Source organism: Lepidochelys kempii, chromosome 9, assembly GCF_965140285.1.
Source record: "Lepidochelys kempii isolate rLepKem1 chromosome 9, rLepKem1.hap1, whole genome shotgun sequence".
Classification (NCBI taxonomy): domain Eukaryota; kingdom Metazoa; phylum Chordata; order Testudines; family Cheloniidae; genus Lepidochelys; species Lepidochelys kempii.
This window is the reverse complement of record NC_136388.1, coordinates 54836346-54852116: the sequence shown is the minus strand read 5'-3', so window position 1 is coordinate 54852116 and position 15771 is coordinate 54836346. Positions and strand designations below refer to the sequence as shown.

Here is a 15771-nt window from a genome sequence, read left to right as displayed (position 1 = left end):
TCTTTGAGGACCTGCTCCATGATTTTTCCAGGGACTGAGGTGAGGCTGACTGGCCTGTAGTTCCCAGGATCTTCCTTCTTCCCTTTTTTAAAGATTGGCACTACATTAGCCTTTTTCCAGTCATCCGGGACTTCCCCGGTTCGCCACGAGTTTTCAAAGATAATGGCCAGTGGCTCTGCAATCACAGCCGCCAATTCCTTCAGCACTCTCGGATGCAACTCGTCCGGCCCCATGGACTTGTGCACGTCCAGCTTTTCTAAATAGTCCCTAACCGCCTCTATCTCCACAGAGGGCTGGGGTGGGCTGCTGTGAGCTTAATCCTTGTATCTGTTCCCAGAGGCACATTGTAGCAGCACACCTGTGCTTTCACAGCTTCAAAGGCTGCGCTGGAATATATGTTAAGTGCCCTGTTCCGGCTTCCTCCTGTGTTTCCAGCAATGCTGGTCTGAGGGGGGCGGGGGGGGGGCTGTCTGTCTGTCTGGCTACACACATACCTAGCCAAATTTCATAACTTCACATACAATGGTAGCACATATAATCCAACGAGAGATTAACGTCTATCAGATCAAGACTTTTAGAATGGTACCTCACAAGGCATACTTTGTGCAAAACATATCCTAATTATGTGATGGTGAATAAGAGGGTGCCAGGGTGTCACAACTTGGTCCTGCCTCAGCACAGGGGGCTGGACTTGATGATTTTTGAGGTTACTTCCTGCCCTACATTTGAGTGGTTCTGTGCTGTCAGATTCTCCAGATTTCCAGCCATCCTTAAAATATTACTTTTCTAGCTCTCCTGAATAGTGTTGTTAAAAGACTTTACATGAGTATTTTTTGATACAGAGATATTTTAAAAGTTAACTCTCAACCTCCTATTTTAACCATTGTCTTACTGGTAACATCCAATGATGTTAGATGGCCTTGTAGTGCTAAGAAGTGGGGAGAGAGCTCTTTTAGTTAAAACTTGGAAATTGTAACTTCGTACCTCTGCTTACAGAGATCCTACCTGTAGCTATCTCTTAGTGGCCGCTTGCTATATAATCTTAAAACCAGCAGGGAACTGGGCTTATTTAGTCTGTAGAGGAGAAGAGTGAGGGGGGATTTGATAGCAGCCTTCAACTACCTGAAGGAGGGTTCAAAAGAGGATGAAGCTAGGCTGTTCTCAGTGGTGGCAGATGACAGAACGAGAAGCAATGGTCTCAAGTTGCAGTGAGGGAGGTCTAGATTGGATATTAGGAAAAAACTATTTCACTAGGAGGGTGGTGAAGCACTGGAAGGGGTTATCTAGGGAGGCGGTAGAATCTCCATCCTTAGAGGTTTTTAAGGCCCGGCTTGACAAAGCCCTGGCTGGGATGATTTAGTTGGTGTTGGTCCTGCTTTGAGCAGGGGGTTGGACTAGATGACCTCCTGAGGTCTCTTCCAACCCTAATCTTCTATGATTCTATGATACAGGGCTGAGGCAGACAACGTGCATGGAAAATATCAGCGCAAACCGTTAAGGTCTGGCAAAATACGTTGTGCTACCAGCCTATTAGTGAAGTTCACTTAAAACACAGAAAAGTGTTGGCTGAATGCCTTATAGTTCTATTAGGTTGTAAAATAGTCTGCTTACTTTTGGAAATCCTGGTGTTTGGAACATTTAAAGATAGACTGAAAAATTCACTAGTATGTTTGTTGTAAAGAACAGTATTGGCAGGAGAGAGGATTACATGACACAGGTGGTCTTTTTCATCTCTAATGTGTCTAAGAAGTCAAGGCAATCTTTAACTAGAGCATACCTGTTAGAAACCCATCCAATCTTGGTTTAAGGACTCAAATGATGGAGAACTTACTACTTCTGATGATTAATTACCCTCACTGTTTTAAAACTGGCACTTTACTTTCATTGGTTACATCAGCTGTCCTAAGCTAAAATCTACGTACTGTGGCTGATTATGTCCATTGGAGAAAGATCACTGATTGGTATGAAAAACATTTCTGTTCTTATTGGTGTAACTGTTCCTTGCTTTACATGAGACACATGAGCAGAGCATGTAAGGAAGAGAGGAATTTGATGGAGCAAAATGGGCAGGATGTAGATGAGAGAGAGCCTTGGACGGGGAGAGCTATGTGGAAGAAGTGATAGGGAAAAAGCGTGGGGAGGGACAACGACTGGAGAAGGAAAAAAGCATATAACCACTTTGCAGCACTGAGGGGTAGAGCCCTGCAAATCTGTGGATATCTGCAGACCATTTTTATGGATCAGATGTATCCATGCAGGGCTCTCTTGAGAGGTTTGCTGCAGCTTCTGATCATCTTATCTCTTCACACCAGCTCATCACCTGTGTGTATTTATGTAATTGGAAATGAAGGGTTTATCAGTATTGTTTCTTTGTCCTCTGCCAGGTCTTGGCTGATGGCTCCATTCTGAACTGCTTGGCTTCTCTGCGGAAGGATAATACTGGCTATGATTTGAAGCAGCTTTTCATTGGGTCAGAGGGGACTTTGGGGGTCATTACTGCTGTCTCTATCCTCTGTCCACGGAAACCCAAGTCTGTGAATCTGGCCTTCCTAGGTAGGCTCTGTCCCTCTCTCACTCTTCAGCTGTGGTGTTGGTAACCAGAAACAATATGCAATGCTGTTCATACAGTATCAGAGGACCAAGAGATTGATTTGGGGTATATTACTGGAGATGAAGCTGTCCGGTGATCCTGGGGGCTGTTATTTAATAACTTTACTGCTGAAACCAGTGACAGAAGAAGCAGGGAAAGAATGAGAATTGAGAGAGTCACAAGTTAGTAAACTGCTGTAAACCACCAACTTGATTTTATTTCTAATAACAAAATATTTGAGAGAGTTTGGTGGTGTGTATTAAAATACTTGTGGTCATGGATTTAGCAAAACTCTCTTATCTGTGGTATTCCCAAGGGACCTGTCACCATGCCATTTGAGCTTTAGCTTAGCTCTGGCAGGCAAAATGTCATTCTCCGGTAGAAAAATGGTAGGTAGAAGTAGAGAAGGGAAGGGATCCAGTGCTTAGCTGTACTGGTTATATTTTGCCTGACCACTTCCTTGCTTCACCACCCTTCTGGCCCAGATAATTAGGGAATAGGGAAATGGTGCCCTAAGTATCTTGATAGGATCCAAGGTGTCCTGTTTGCTAAAAATCATTGGTATGAAAAAGACCAGTCAGGTAAGAGGTGTACTTGCATGGTCTACTCTAAACATTTACCATCACAAACATTTCTAACAGCGTTCTGTGTAGCATACATCATTAATTATTTACTGGACCCTGGACAAACTATTTTGAGCCAGGTAATATTTTTTAGTATGTTAGCAGTTTTAATTTTTTCTGTGTTTGTTGTCTGTGGAAAGGTTGTCAGAGTTTCTCTCAAGTTCTTGGAACTTTCACTACCTGCAAAGGCATGTTGGGAGAGATCCTGTCTGCATACGAATTCATGGATGACAAGTGCATGAAATTGGTTGAGAGCCACCTCAAACTGTCCAAACCAGTGACAGGTACTAGAATTAATGTACTGTGCATAGACAGGTGATCTGGAGTATAAGGCTTTGCTATGAACCCAGGTATCTTGATGTTTTATTGTGCTGTGGAAAAAGACCTAATATCTTCTGGGGATTTCTTTTGGGAGGAGGTAGGGAATGGTGGGCTAAATACTTAGTTGATCTAAAGAGAGGTCTCTCCAAAGGTGAGAAGGGAGTCCAGTATCCAGGTTAACTGAGGTTTGGACTTCCCCACACTGTTCCACCACTGCACTCCAACCTTGCCAAGGAGCAGCTAGTCTTCTGCTAGGGCAAGAGAAGTGTTTAGCCTACATGTTCAGTTATTAAGGGGTCTCTCCAGAGATAGCAAAAAGACAGTTTTTCATAGGGACTATGTCTGGTCCTGTGGAGTAGGAAGGAGACAGTAACCTAATAAATAGACTGAATAAATTCCAGTAACATTGTAACAATTTATCACTGAGCAAACTTCCCTGTCTCCCCAGCTTAGTCATTCTGAGACATTCAAACAAACATCACATGAATCATAATTTTTTGTATTATTGGGGGGGGGGCGTATTTTATTTTAAGTTATTGGCCCCATCGCAACAGCAGCTGCTACAATAAAGAGTGATTAAAACAAGGGCAGTGCATAGAGCAACTGATGTAGCATCAAGGCTATAGAGTAACAGAGAGCGATTCCTCAGAGGGAACCTATGTGAAATGCAGCAGGAAAGTGCATCGTTCCAGAATTTTGGACTTTATTTACATTGGTTAACTTGAAGGAAGCAGTAGATTAGCTGCATGCCTTGTAGCAGAGTTTATTTCCATACAGATGGATAGTATCACTCTGAAATACTCACTTTCAAACACAAAGCAGATACTCTGACAAGATCAAAAATATTTGCAGAATTTCCAACTGTCGAGGACATCGCATCCATTGTGCTCTGTCTAGAGCTCTGTGCGCTCTAGCCAATGCAGAGTGCAGAGCAGCTGTTCATGAGGGGGGTCTTCCCACATATCACAGCTCTGGAGGCATTCCCAGCTATTTCAGTCCTGCCTTGGCCAGCAGAATTCCTATAGGGAATGGTGAAAGGATGCTGAAGCTTGGGAAGATCAGTTATCTCAGCCCTCTACCTTATACAAAAGGAGTCACTGTAGAGAATGTTGCTTTATTTTTAACCCACTGACTTCTCAAGATGACCTTTTAATCGTCTGAATTAAATCCCTATCTTCTACTGGCTGTTCTCTTTTTCTGCCCTCTCTCATTTCCAGGAAGCCCCTTTTATATTTTAATTGAAACATCAGGCTCCAATTCTGCCCATGATGAAGAAAAGCTGAACAATTTCTTGGAACATGTCATGGCCTCTGGTTTGGTGACAGATGGGACTGTGGCCACAGAGGATAAGAAAATAAAGGTGATTCCCTGTCCTACACAAACACTCATGGAATAATTCTCTATTTGGGTTTGTACTTTACACTGATGAATGATTAAACAATTTGTTCTGTGGCTTAGGAGTTCCCAAGTCTCCTGACATCAGGAGGACAAGCTGTAGCTTGGTTTATGTGGTGAAACATATGCCAACAATTTTTTTGGCTGTTTTCAAATGTTCTGCCAATATTTTCCTCATAGCCCTCTCTTATGGTGTTAATGAGGAGGTGCTGAATCTTCTTTCTCTGGGCATGCAATTTTGCTTGAGCACAAAGTAGTAGAGAAATTCCTCATTTCCTTAGCCAGCAAAACAAAACAATAGAGAGAGGCTGACAGGTGATGGAGTAGAATAACCCTATTCCTCTTTAGAAGTGGGAAGATTTGCAGTGCTGGACAACACCTTGACCCTCACTTCCTTGGAATATGTTACAGTGGTGTGTATAGTGGAAGATCTTGTGTTGGACTGGACTCTCAGTCTCAGCAGCATGTTGCACTCATGTATGGGAAGCAAACTTTGAGTACTAGCATAGAGCTGAGATGATTATTATTTACATTATAGTAGCACCTAGGGTCCTGTATTAGGGCCCTATTGTGCCAAGCACTGTATCAGCACATAATAGAGATGCCACCGTCCCAAGGAGTTTACAATTTAAATACAAGACAAGAGACAACAGATAGATACAGCAAACAACAGGAGAGCACAAGGAAACAATGAGACACTCCTGGTCAGTATGATAAGTAGTGGTCATTGCACACCAGTTGCCTAACCATTGTGGTTTTTTGTTGCCCTGTTGGCAATGGAGAGTTTAAAGAGGACAGTGAGGTGGCTTTGTGAATGTTTATGGGGAGATGCTTCCATAGTCTTTCCCTTCCCTTGCAGCCAGTGCATTGGCAGGAGATCTGAGTATTGACTCTAGACAGAAAAATAGCCATTCTAAAATATCCAGGAAAATGAAATTACATGTTTTCTCCTTTCTCTGAGACAGGAACTAAACACAGTCAAAGTTGGATAGGAGCCCCGTATGTAGAGCCAGAGGCTGCTGTGGGTCAAGGCTGAGATGGTTTGTATGGGCTGAGATAGCAGGGTACTGGTAAGGCAGGACTGAGGTGCATGGGAACCAAAGACTGCAGTGGCAGGGTACTGAGCAAGTCCGTTATTTTAACCAGTACTGCTTTATCTGAAATTGATGAATTTAGAGACCTCATGCATAGTTCCACCATATGATGGTGCCAATTTGCCAAACAAATATAAATGGATGTTTCTGAGAGCTGTAAGATAGTACATATGCAGAGGGAGGACATAAGGCCATCACAGTAGCTTATATAGTTGGATAACAGTTCCCTGCCCCTCTCCCCGTATCCCCAAACTTAATGAAGAGTGAAATCTGATGTATTTGGTTCATTTTAATTTTCTCGCTCCACTTTATCCTGTTTGATCCAATGAACCACAGATATTGTGGTCTCTGAGGGAGCGGATCACAGAGGCCCTAACTCATGATGGCTGTGTTTACAAATATGACATCTCACTCCCTGTGGAGAGACTATATGACCTTGTGATTGATACCAGGGCTCGACTGGGCAAGACTGCCAAGAATGTGGTTGGCTATGGCCATCTAGGTGAGTTGGGAAACATTACAGATTTCCTTTTGTAGTTTAGCTTCTAAGAAACGGAAACTAGATGGTATTGGCTGACTGAGAGCTATAGCTCTAGTCGGAGATGTGAGGATTTGTGGGAATCCACTAATTTCAGACATGATCCCTATGCTTAATGGAAAAATTGATTTCATAACATTAACAATTACTAACAAAAATAGCACAGTATAAGAAGTTATTCAAAGAGATGTTGCCTTGTAGCTCCTTATCTAGTGTTTTGAGTAGATTTAATTGGGCAATAAGTTTGATCTGCACAGTCAAATAATAAATGTAAATGTTTGGTAGGTAACCACTGTCCTTGTTAGAGGGAGTAGCAATATTTGTAAACCAATTATGACTGAGCCATTAGCCACCAGAAGAAAGTGATTAAAATAATACAATTCAGATAAAAAGGCCTTGGAATTTGCAAAGGGATATTTTGAAATTTATGTAGTGAAACTTGACTTCAGCTACTCCGGAGACAGACAAATGGATTGCTTAACAGAGCTGAGCTGTCATTAGAAGTGGAGCACTGTTACGCACTCTCTGTTTGAAGATATTTTAGAGCAATGTCTTTAAAGAGGAGGTTGCTTAATAAAGGTTGTCTTTTGTACACATTTGACTATATAACAAATTGGATTATTATTTTTAATTCTACTTATTAATGTCAAGAGTCATGTTCCCTTTTGGGAGAGCTTTCAAAGTGAACATGAATCACTAAAAACTTTAGATTTATCTTGATTCCCAAATAGTCAATAGATATTTAGATGTTAATCAAAGATCATTATTCAGAGGCAGCCCAAAAGAAAACATAACTCTATTAATGTAACCCAGAGGTACATTTAAATCAGTGGTTCTCAAACTTTTGTACTGGTGACCTCTTTCACACAGCAAGCCTCTGAGTGCAACCCCCCCCTTTATAAATTAAAAACACTTTTAAATATATTTAACACCATTATAAATGCTGGAGGCAAAGCAGAGTTTGGGATAGAGGCTGACAGCTCATGACCCCCCATGTAATAACTTCGTGACCCTCTGAGGGGTCCCGACACCCAGTCTGAGAACCCCTGATTTAAATGGTTGCAAAAATATAATTGGAAGAGATTGAATAATGTGGTATGGGTAAATTAAAATGTCACAATCCTAATGAAGTAACTTTTAGATAAATCTTTGCCACAAGAAATATTGTGGCTGAAGTTCTAAAAGCACTAAATCAGGAAATGGAAAGTTATTTTACTCTACATTGTGAGGGCTTTCTGACAGACTGTACTTCTTAGAGATGGCACAATAGCTAGGAAACCTTCTGAGTTATTCAAGCACATAACTGTCTGAAGAGAGGAACCACTGTTTGTAGAATACTAATGGACAGCTGCTCTCAGGACATAACACAGATTCTGCTGTTTTGTTACACAGCAGAGCCAATGATAAATTTCCATAGCAGGGTCATTCAGTTTCTCTATCAGAATCATCTCAGACCCAGCTCTGTTATGCTTTCTTCCAGGAGATGGAAACCTGCACTTGAACATCACAGCTGAGTCCTACAGCCATTCCCTGCTGAATGCCATTGAGCCATTTGTGTACAAGTGGACTGCACAGTATAATGGCAGTATCAGTGCAGAGCATGGACTGGGCTTCAAGAAGAAGCATTACATTCAATACAGTAAGCCACAGGAGGCAGTCCTTCTCATGCAGCAAGTCAAGGCCATGTTGGACCCCAAAGGGATTCTGAACCCTTACAAGACACTGCCAGCTAGTTCCTGAGAGCTTCGTGCTGCTGAGAAACAGGGGAATGTCCTGCTGTATCGACTGTATCTCTAGCTCATAACTGCACTTTAGACACTGACAGACTGAACAACAATTTTCAAAGCTGCTTTGCTCACTTTATGATTGTAATGAAATGGTAAAGGACTGTATATATGGGGCTTACCTGCCAGTCCCTCCCATGCTGCAGTGCTTAGAATTATCTCCCATCCCAGTCCAGCTGGTGGAACCCTTGAAAAGCCTTAACTCTCTAATGCTCTGTTGATGGCTTTTCCTCTGTACTTTAGATTGTTTTTTTATTTCATTCATAGTCCGTGCTCGTGGATGTTAGTAAGAGCTACACGCAGCAAGAAGAAAGTGTAAGCAGTGTCTAGATTTGGTAGACCATCTGTGCTTTCTATCACTTTCTGGCAGTGGGGCAGTTTAAAATCTCTGTGTTGCTTACTCTGCATAGGAAGACAATTTACAGCCTGTTTTCAAACACAGGCCTACAATTTTACATGTGCAAATTATTACACCTGCAGCTTAGGCCTCTTCAATCTAGGTATGTGATTTGTGGGTGCAGTCAGCTATGGAAATGGAAGATTAAATTCTGGTTAATCTCTGGAGTGTAAATGGCAGGATTATGGCAGTGCTGTTCCTGATCCTGGAATTATAGGTATTTGCCCCTCACTTGCTCATAGTTGTATGTATGTGGGGTAATCCTGGCACAGTTGGTAAATTCATGGCAGTGGTAATAATTTGCTAAGCTCCACTAGGTGTCCAACAGGCAGCTCTTAGTGGGCATCATGATCATATCTTTGTCCCTATAACTCCCAGCGGAGATCAGCTGTGTTTAGGGCTTCTTTATAGCATTTGCCTCACTAGCGCCAAGCCAGAGCTAGCAATTCGTGCTGACACTTGGATACTACAGTTACAGGCACACTAGAAATACTGTAGTTGGTACCCAGAGTAGGGTTTCCAGTAATGTCAACCCCTCTGTAATCTTTCTTTTCACACAGATATTACAAACCTGAGATCAGAGGTATAAACAGCATCCCATCAACAACACCCTGAGCCAAAGACAGCTTTGGACTAACCAGGCCAGAATTTTACCCCTTTACCAGGACAGAATTTTGCCTCTTCCATTCACCGTGCCCTCGCTTGGTTTAACAGAGAATGTAATCATCCTGCCCACAGATCTTGTAAATTCATGGAAGTAGACTGCAGTTTTTCATTAGATTTTGGCTAAACTGGTGATTATGTATCAAACTAGGCTGTTTTGATGGCAAAGATCGTATTGGGGCATCATGGAATAGAAGAGGCCAGTTTATAAAGACAGCATCTGGTTATGCTTGCATTTTGGTAATCCGCAAGGAAGGGAAAGGAGAAAATATACGTGTTAACTAGGGTATATACATTAATTTTCTTCGTGGATTGGGGCTATTAGCTGCTTGACCGACATCTCTACTCCCTTCCTCTCTGTTGCACAGCAGAGAGGGGAATGTAGGTGCATTGATTGTACAGAAATAGGAGTTAAGAAGCTGGGCAGCAGGAAAGGTGACTACACATCGGTAGCATGATTCCATACCTCTTAGTCACTGGCAGCTCCTCAGCACCAAAAATATGCAAATAAAACCCCATTTGAAATGCGGGGCTTGGCCTGCTGAAGGGCAGTGGAATTGAGGAACAGATTGTTCCTCAAACCTAAATCCATAAGATCCCCTTGTAACGACCATGAACTCTTCCCCCTCTGGCCACAATACACCAATAGGCAGAGCGCAACCAATGGCAGTGATACATGGGAAGTAGCCATGCTGGCCAGAGGCCTGAGAGAAGTGCAGAAGGGCATGTGTTTACCAGGCCAGGCTTGTGAGATTTCATTGTCCTCACTGAAAACAAGTCTGAGCTGAACCTTTTCTGGATCAGGACAAACATTTACATTTAATGAGAACATTTTACAGTGAATGTATGATTATCTGGCAGGGACTTGGGGTTTGACTATTTAAAACTTGATCAGAATTAAAAAAAAATTGCACTATTTTAATTCACAAAACCTTGTATAATGTTTTGCCAGTATTATACCCTAGTCTAACTGGAGACCTCGTAATCTTTCTTAGGAGAACAGCTTGAGGATCTTGGTGTTATTTCCAGTGATCTTCTAATAAATGTATGTTTTTTTATGACTATAAGAAGCTTGATAAAACATAAGAGTTAATAAAAATAAAGACTGATTTGTTTTTAATATGATGGCACCAATCAGGTTTTATTCCTTGTGTCCTTATTGTAAGCAGAAGCTCCTATTATGCTCTGACCAAAACCTACACAACCTGGTCTGATACAGCCCCTTTGTACAACTCAGTGCCACAGAAACTGTAACTCAAACAGATCTGCTCCTGCAGGAATTCCTCTGGCTGAGTGAGTTTCCCAGGGGATATATAGTGGGCACGGCCAGAGTACTGCTATGTTCTATTTCTGTCTGCTTCAGTGGCTCTTCGGGGGCAGGAGAGTGCAATTTAAAGGTGCCAAAACCTGGGAAGCACAAAGGTAGCATATAGCGTCCTTTGTATGAGTCCTGCATCAAGTGCAACTTGGCCACTCCCACAGTCTGAGTAACTGTGTTTACTCCAAACATATACCCCTTCCTGGGAATTGGCTTTATTGGTAACATGAATCTATGTCTTCTCCCCAAGTTTGGCTGTTCCTAGGGTTTCTGTGCACACACTTCTCTGTTGTAGACCCCAGTTCTCACTTCTAAAAAGAGCAGCCTCCACCTCCCTTGTAACCAGGTTGGAATTAGCGAGCTACACCTGCCAGTGAGATTCCTTCCCCTTATCCTTTCTCTCAGGGCAGGGAAGCAGTCAGGCTGTCCATAGTTTGGAAACCAAACTTGGTGAAACAAATCCTGTGCATGAGTTCTTCATGAGGGCTAAGGTGTTGATCCATTTTGCACAGCAAGGTCTTTGACTTAAAAGTGAAATGAGAAATGGTTGGACCAGTCTTGGAAAATGAGCAGTTACTCCGAGTCACATACCTCAAAAATGGCGTGACTGGATAACTTCCAACTTAGATAGAATTCCACAGGAGCTTCAGACAGGGCAGGAAAGAGACATCAGGTGGAAAGAATTTATCAGGATAGCCAGTGTGACTCAATTCAGGCTTAGAATGGAAATGCTTTCAGATTTTGCCATAAAGTCACTATTATGACTCCATAAAAATCAATGCATCCTAAAAAGACAGAAAAATTGAAAACAATTTAGGTACTTATTGAATTGGAAGAGATTGGCACTAAACAACTGTAAGTCCATGGTAAGTATAAAATGCTACATTTCCATTTGATTATGTTTCATATTTTACACTGGAGAAGAGGAATCAAAGAAACAGATAATTCTAGGAAATGCTGGTTATGCATTCAATAGCACTTTGTGTGTAGACAGTTTCACTGCTTCCCCTAGTCGAATGGGAGAGGGGCTATGTAAGGGGATTGTAAAACCACACGCGTTGGCACAGGGCCTCTGGAGAAAAGGTTAGCGCTGAAACTGCTTTTAAATCCTTTTGTGAAACTAACTAGCTTTTCAGTTAGGAGTCTCTGTAAGAATGGATCCCTACAGAATGAAGATGTGCATATTACTGTCTAGGACTCCCATTATCGTAGAATTAGAGTACATCAGTCTTTTGATGTATTCATCACAATACCCATTGTACAGTTGGCGAGCTGAGGCCTAGAGACACGGAGAGCTAGATCCACCTAACTAGGTGCCTAAGATGCCACCTACATGCCTAAGTCCAATGTTCAAGCCCTATTGCTCTCCTAAAAACTCCTGCTCAGCTGCTGCCTCACCCGGTGGACACCTAAAGTCCTACATTTCTGCTGGTAAAGTCCCCTAGCTGCCTAAAAATCTGCCAGGGAGCATGTGCACAGCTATTCATGCATTTAGGCACCTATCTCAGGGGGGAGGGATAGCTCAGTAGTTTGAGCATTGGCCTGCTAAACCCAGGATTGTGAGTTCAATCCTTGAGGGGCCCATTTAGGGGTCTGGGGATTGGTCCTTGTCACGGAGTGTGGGGGAGTCAGGGTCCTGCACCCTCACTTCCTGCGATTCACTGTGACTATCAGCCAGTCAGTAACACAGAAGGTTTATTAGATGACAGGAACACAGTTCCAAGCAGGGCTTGTAAGTACAACCAGGACCCCTCAGCCAGGTCCCTCTGGGGGGCAAGGAGCTTAGACCCCAGACTTGGGGTTCCCTGCATCTTCCCAGCCAGCCCAAAACTAAAGCCCCCTGCCCGCAGTCTCACTCCTCCCCCCGCCTTTGTCCAGTTTCCCGGACAAAGGTGTCTCCTGGGTCCAACCCCCTCCCAGCTCAGGGTACAGGCTCAGGTATCCTCACTCAAGTAGGGTCATCCCCTGCTCTCCCATCCCCCATGCAGACATTCCCAGCAGAACTAGATGACATTCCCTGGTCAATCCACCCCGCTCCCTACTGTGTCACAGTCCTGCTTTGTGACCTCCTGAGGTCCCTTCCAACCCTGATATTCTATGATTCTATGATCTCATGCCGGAGCCTCAAGCAAAGGGCTTGCCTACACTACCACGTGGGGTCAATCTAAGATACGCAACTTCAGCTATGTGAATAGTGTAACTGAAGATGACGTACTTAGACCTACTTACCGCAATGTCTTCACTGCAGTAAGTCAACAGCTGATGCTCTCCCGTCAACTCCAATTGCGCTCTTTGTTCTGGTGGAGTACCAGAGTGGACGGGAGAGCACTCAGCGTTCGATTTATCACATCTATACTGGACGCAATAAATCGACCCCGGCTGGATCGATCGCTGCCCGCCGATCCAGCAGGTAGTGTAGACAAGCCCTAAATATTCCCCACTTAGCTTGCCTACAGAGTCTGATCCAGTAGGCATTCTCAAAGCACGCCTAGCTCCACACAAAATGTTTAACTCAGTGGTTAGAATGCTCAGCCAGGATGTGGAAGACAGAGTGTTCAATTCTGCCCTCTGCCTACTGAGAAGAGATTTGAACTTGTGTCCTCCACCACTCACTAGGTATATTCTGGGAAAGGTCTCTCTCAATCTCTCCTGATGAAACTGTTCCACTGTGTATAAATCAGTGATGCTCACAAGTGGCTCTTTAATGTGTCTTTTGCAGCAGATGGTTTTAAAACACTGTGATTTAATTTTTAACCAATCAAGATGTGCTTTTACTATATTATTATATTATATTTACTATATTATTATCCAATTGTAGTTGATAAAATAATAATACTTGGTCAGTTATTTTGCTGTGAGAAATTTATATATAAATATATATATTTCCCCTGTCATACTGTTTAAATATGAATCTATAGCACTATATTAAATGAAACTCTGAATTCACACTTCTGTGGCTCTTTTGGGTAATGTTGATCACGAATTTGGCTCCTGAAGCACTGTCTGAGTATCGCTGTGTATAAATAATTAAATATGTACTGGGCCAATGTGTGAAAGAGACTATAGTTCAGCAGTTAAGGCACTCAGCTGGAAAGTGGGAGACTAAGGTTCCCATCCCCTTGTTTCTAATGCAGGGGTGGGCAAACTTTTTGGCCCAAGAGCCACATCTAGGTATGGAAATTATATGGTGGGTCATAAATGCTCATGAAATTGGGGGTTGGGTGTGGTGGGGGGTGTGAGGGCTCTGGCTGGTGGTGCGGGCTCTAGGGTGCAGGAGGATGGGACTGAGGGGTTCGGAGAACGGGAGGGGTATCAGGGCTGGGGCAAAGGATTGGGGCGCAGGAGGGGATCAGAGGTGTAGGCTCTGGACAGTGCTTAAGCAGCTCCCAGAAGCAGTGGCATGCCCCCCCCCCAGCTCCTATGTGGAGGCACGGCCAGGTGGCGCTGCCTGCTGCCCATCTGCAGGCACCGCCCCTGCAGCTCCCATTGGCCCCATTTGGTGGCCAATGGGAGCTGCAGAGGTTGCGCTTGGGGCAGGGGCAGTGTGTGGAGCCCCCTGGCTGCCCCTATGCATAGGAGTCGGAGCTGGGACGTGCCGCTGCTTCCGGGAGCCCCCGACCTTGCTCCCCGACAGGAGTTCGAGGGCCAGATTAAAACATCTGAAGGGCTGGATGTGGCCCCCAGGCCATAGTTTGCCCACCCCTGTTCTAATGCATAGTTAATTACTTGTAATATAGATGAAGAGGAGAAGGAGTGAGAGTAGAGACAAAAAAAGCCAAAAAAGCCCTGGTGAGGTGCAGCCACCACACCAAAGTGCAACATGGAGAAACTGAAAGAAACAGAAAGAGAGGTAGAACCTACAACTGAGCAGGTGGAGGAAGGAATAGGGGTGCTTCCAACTGGTGGGGACCTCCAGCTCATAACCTGATTGGTCTCACACCTTTAGAGATGTCATTGCTATAGATTTCTAAGGATCTTCCCTCAACACTATGGCAGTGATTTAACTTACTGTCTTGGGGAAAAGAGACGTAGCTGAGACTGGACAAGGAGGAGGAACTCTTACCAGGTTGCATCTGGTCTAGATGCAGTGCTATAAAATACTGACCAGCTGAAAGAAAACTAATTGAAGACCATGAGCCTGATTGCCACTCTCTTACTCAATTTACAACAAAGTAAATCCATTGAAATTGGACGGTAGTATAAAGCCTGTGTGCCCCACCCCCAATATTGCCCAAGCTAAGCAGTCTGTTGCCTTATGATTATTGCCTGATCTATTTTCTCGCTTCCATCTTAAGATGTTTTTTACTTGCTATTTGCAAAATAAATCAGAGGCACCCATTTTATTGTATTTATATATGTAAGTGGCCGAATGATCCTGCTATTATGGGGAACTTTTCTGGCTTAAAAATTACCCCAGTGAAACGGGCTAGTGGAAGGATCTGAGTCCTCTCTCCCACTTTTTTTCACCCAGAGGCCTGTCTGACCTCAAGGGCTCCCCTTCCAATCTCCTGTGTGGCAGAGTCCTTGTAACCCCAACAAGTGTGGGCCCAGGATTCCTGGGGGGGCTTAACCCCCAACCTTGTTGTGGTCACTTAGGGCAGGGTCTAGGGTGTCCCCACTGCAGGGTGCTCTCTCTGCACTGGATGCTTCCCTGACCCACTGATCATTGCATATTGTTCAAGCAAACACAATTTATTAAACACCAATCAATTTTAAAAATAAGGAAAAAATGGGAAAGGTTAAAGGAAAATCCATCACCCTGCTCTGTGGGCATGAGGACACCACAACCAGCTGTCACTGGAATGTAAGGGCAGTTCACAGTCTGTTCCTCACATGTCCCAGGCCTCCTGCCCAGGCCCTGGCTGTGCTGCAGAGATGCTGCAGGTCAGTCACTTGCTCTGGCGGTGAGCACACGCCCTCAGGCTGTAGGCGGCAGGACCCTTCTTCACAGCATCAGGCTCCCCCCACACCCGTTGGGGTTACGATCCCCCTCCCAAGTCTGGCCTGTAAAGCCTCTTGGCTGGGGGTGTCTCCCTGCACTGGGCCTG

The 15771-nt window shown here is 43.9% G+C and overlaps 1 protein-coding gene across 4 annotated transcripts in view; it reads left to right on the top strand.

Moving 5' to 3' along the window:
- D2HGDH (D-2-hydroxyglutarate dehydrogenase) overlaps nucleotides 1–13537 on the top strand; it is a 34577-nt gene extending 21040 nt beyond the window's left edge. For 2 of the 4 annotated variants that reach the window (XM_073360411.2, XM_073360412.2), the window contains 5 exons: nucleotides 2385–2553; nucleotides 3354–3497; nucleotides 4752–4894; nucleotides 6360–6525; nucleotides 8042–13536. In XM_073360411.2, the coding sequence (XP_073216512.1) occupies nucleotides 2385–2553; nucleotides 3354–3497; nucleotides 4752–4894; nucleotides 6360–6525; nucleotides 8042–8301 (882 nt within the window). In that variant the 3' untranslated portion in view covers nucleotides 8302–13536. Of the gene's footprint in view, nucleotides 1–2384; nucleotides 2554–3353; nucleotides 3498–4751; nucleotides 4895–6359; nucleotides 6526–8041 lie in introns of all 4 variants that reach the window. The other 2 variants (XM_073360409.2, XM_073360410.1) reach the window with 2 other exon arrangements.
- Nucleotides 13538–15771: the final 2234 nt, after the last annotated feature.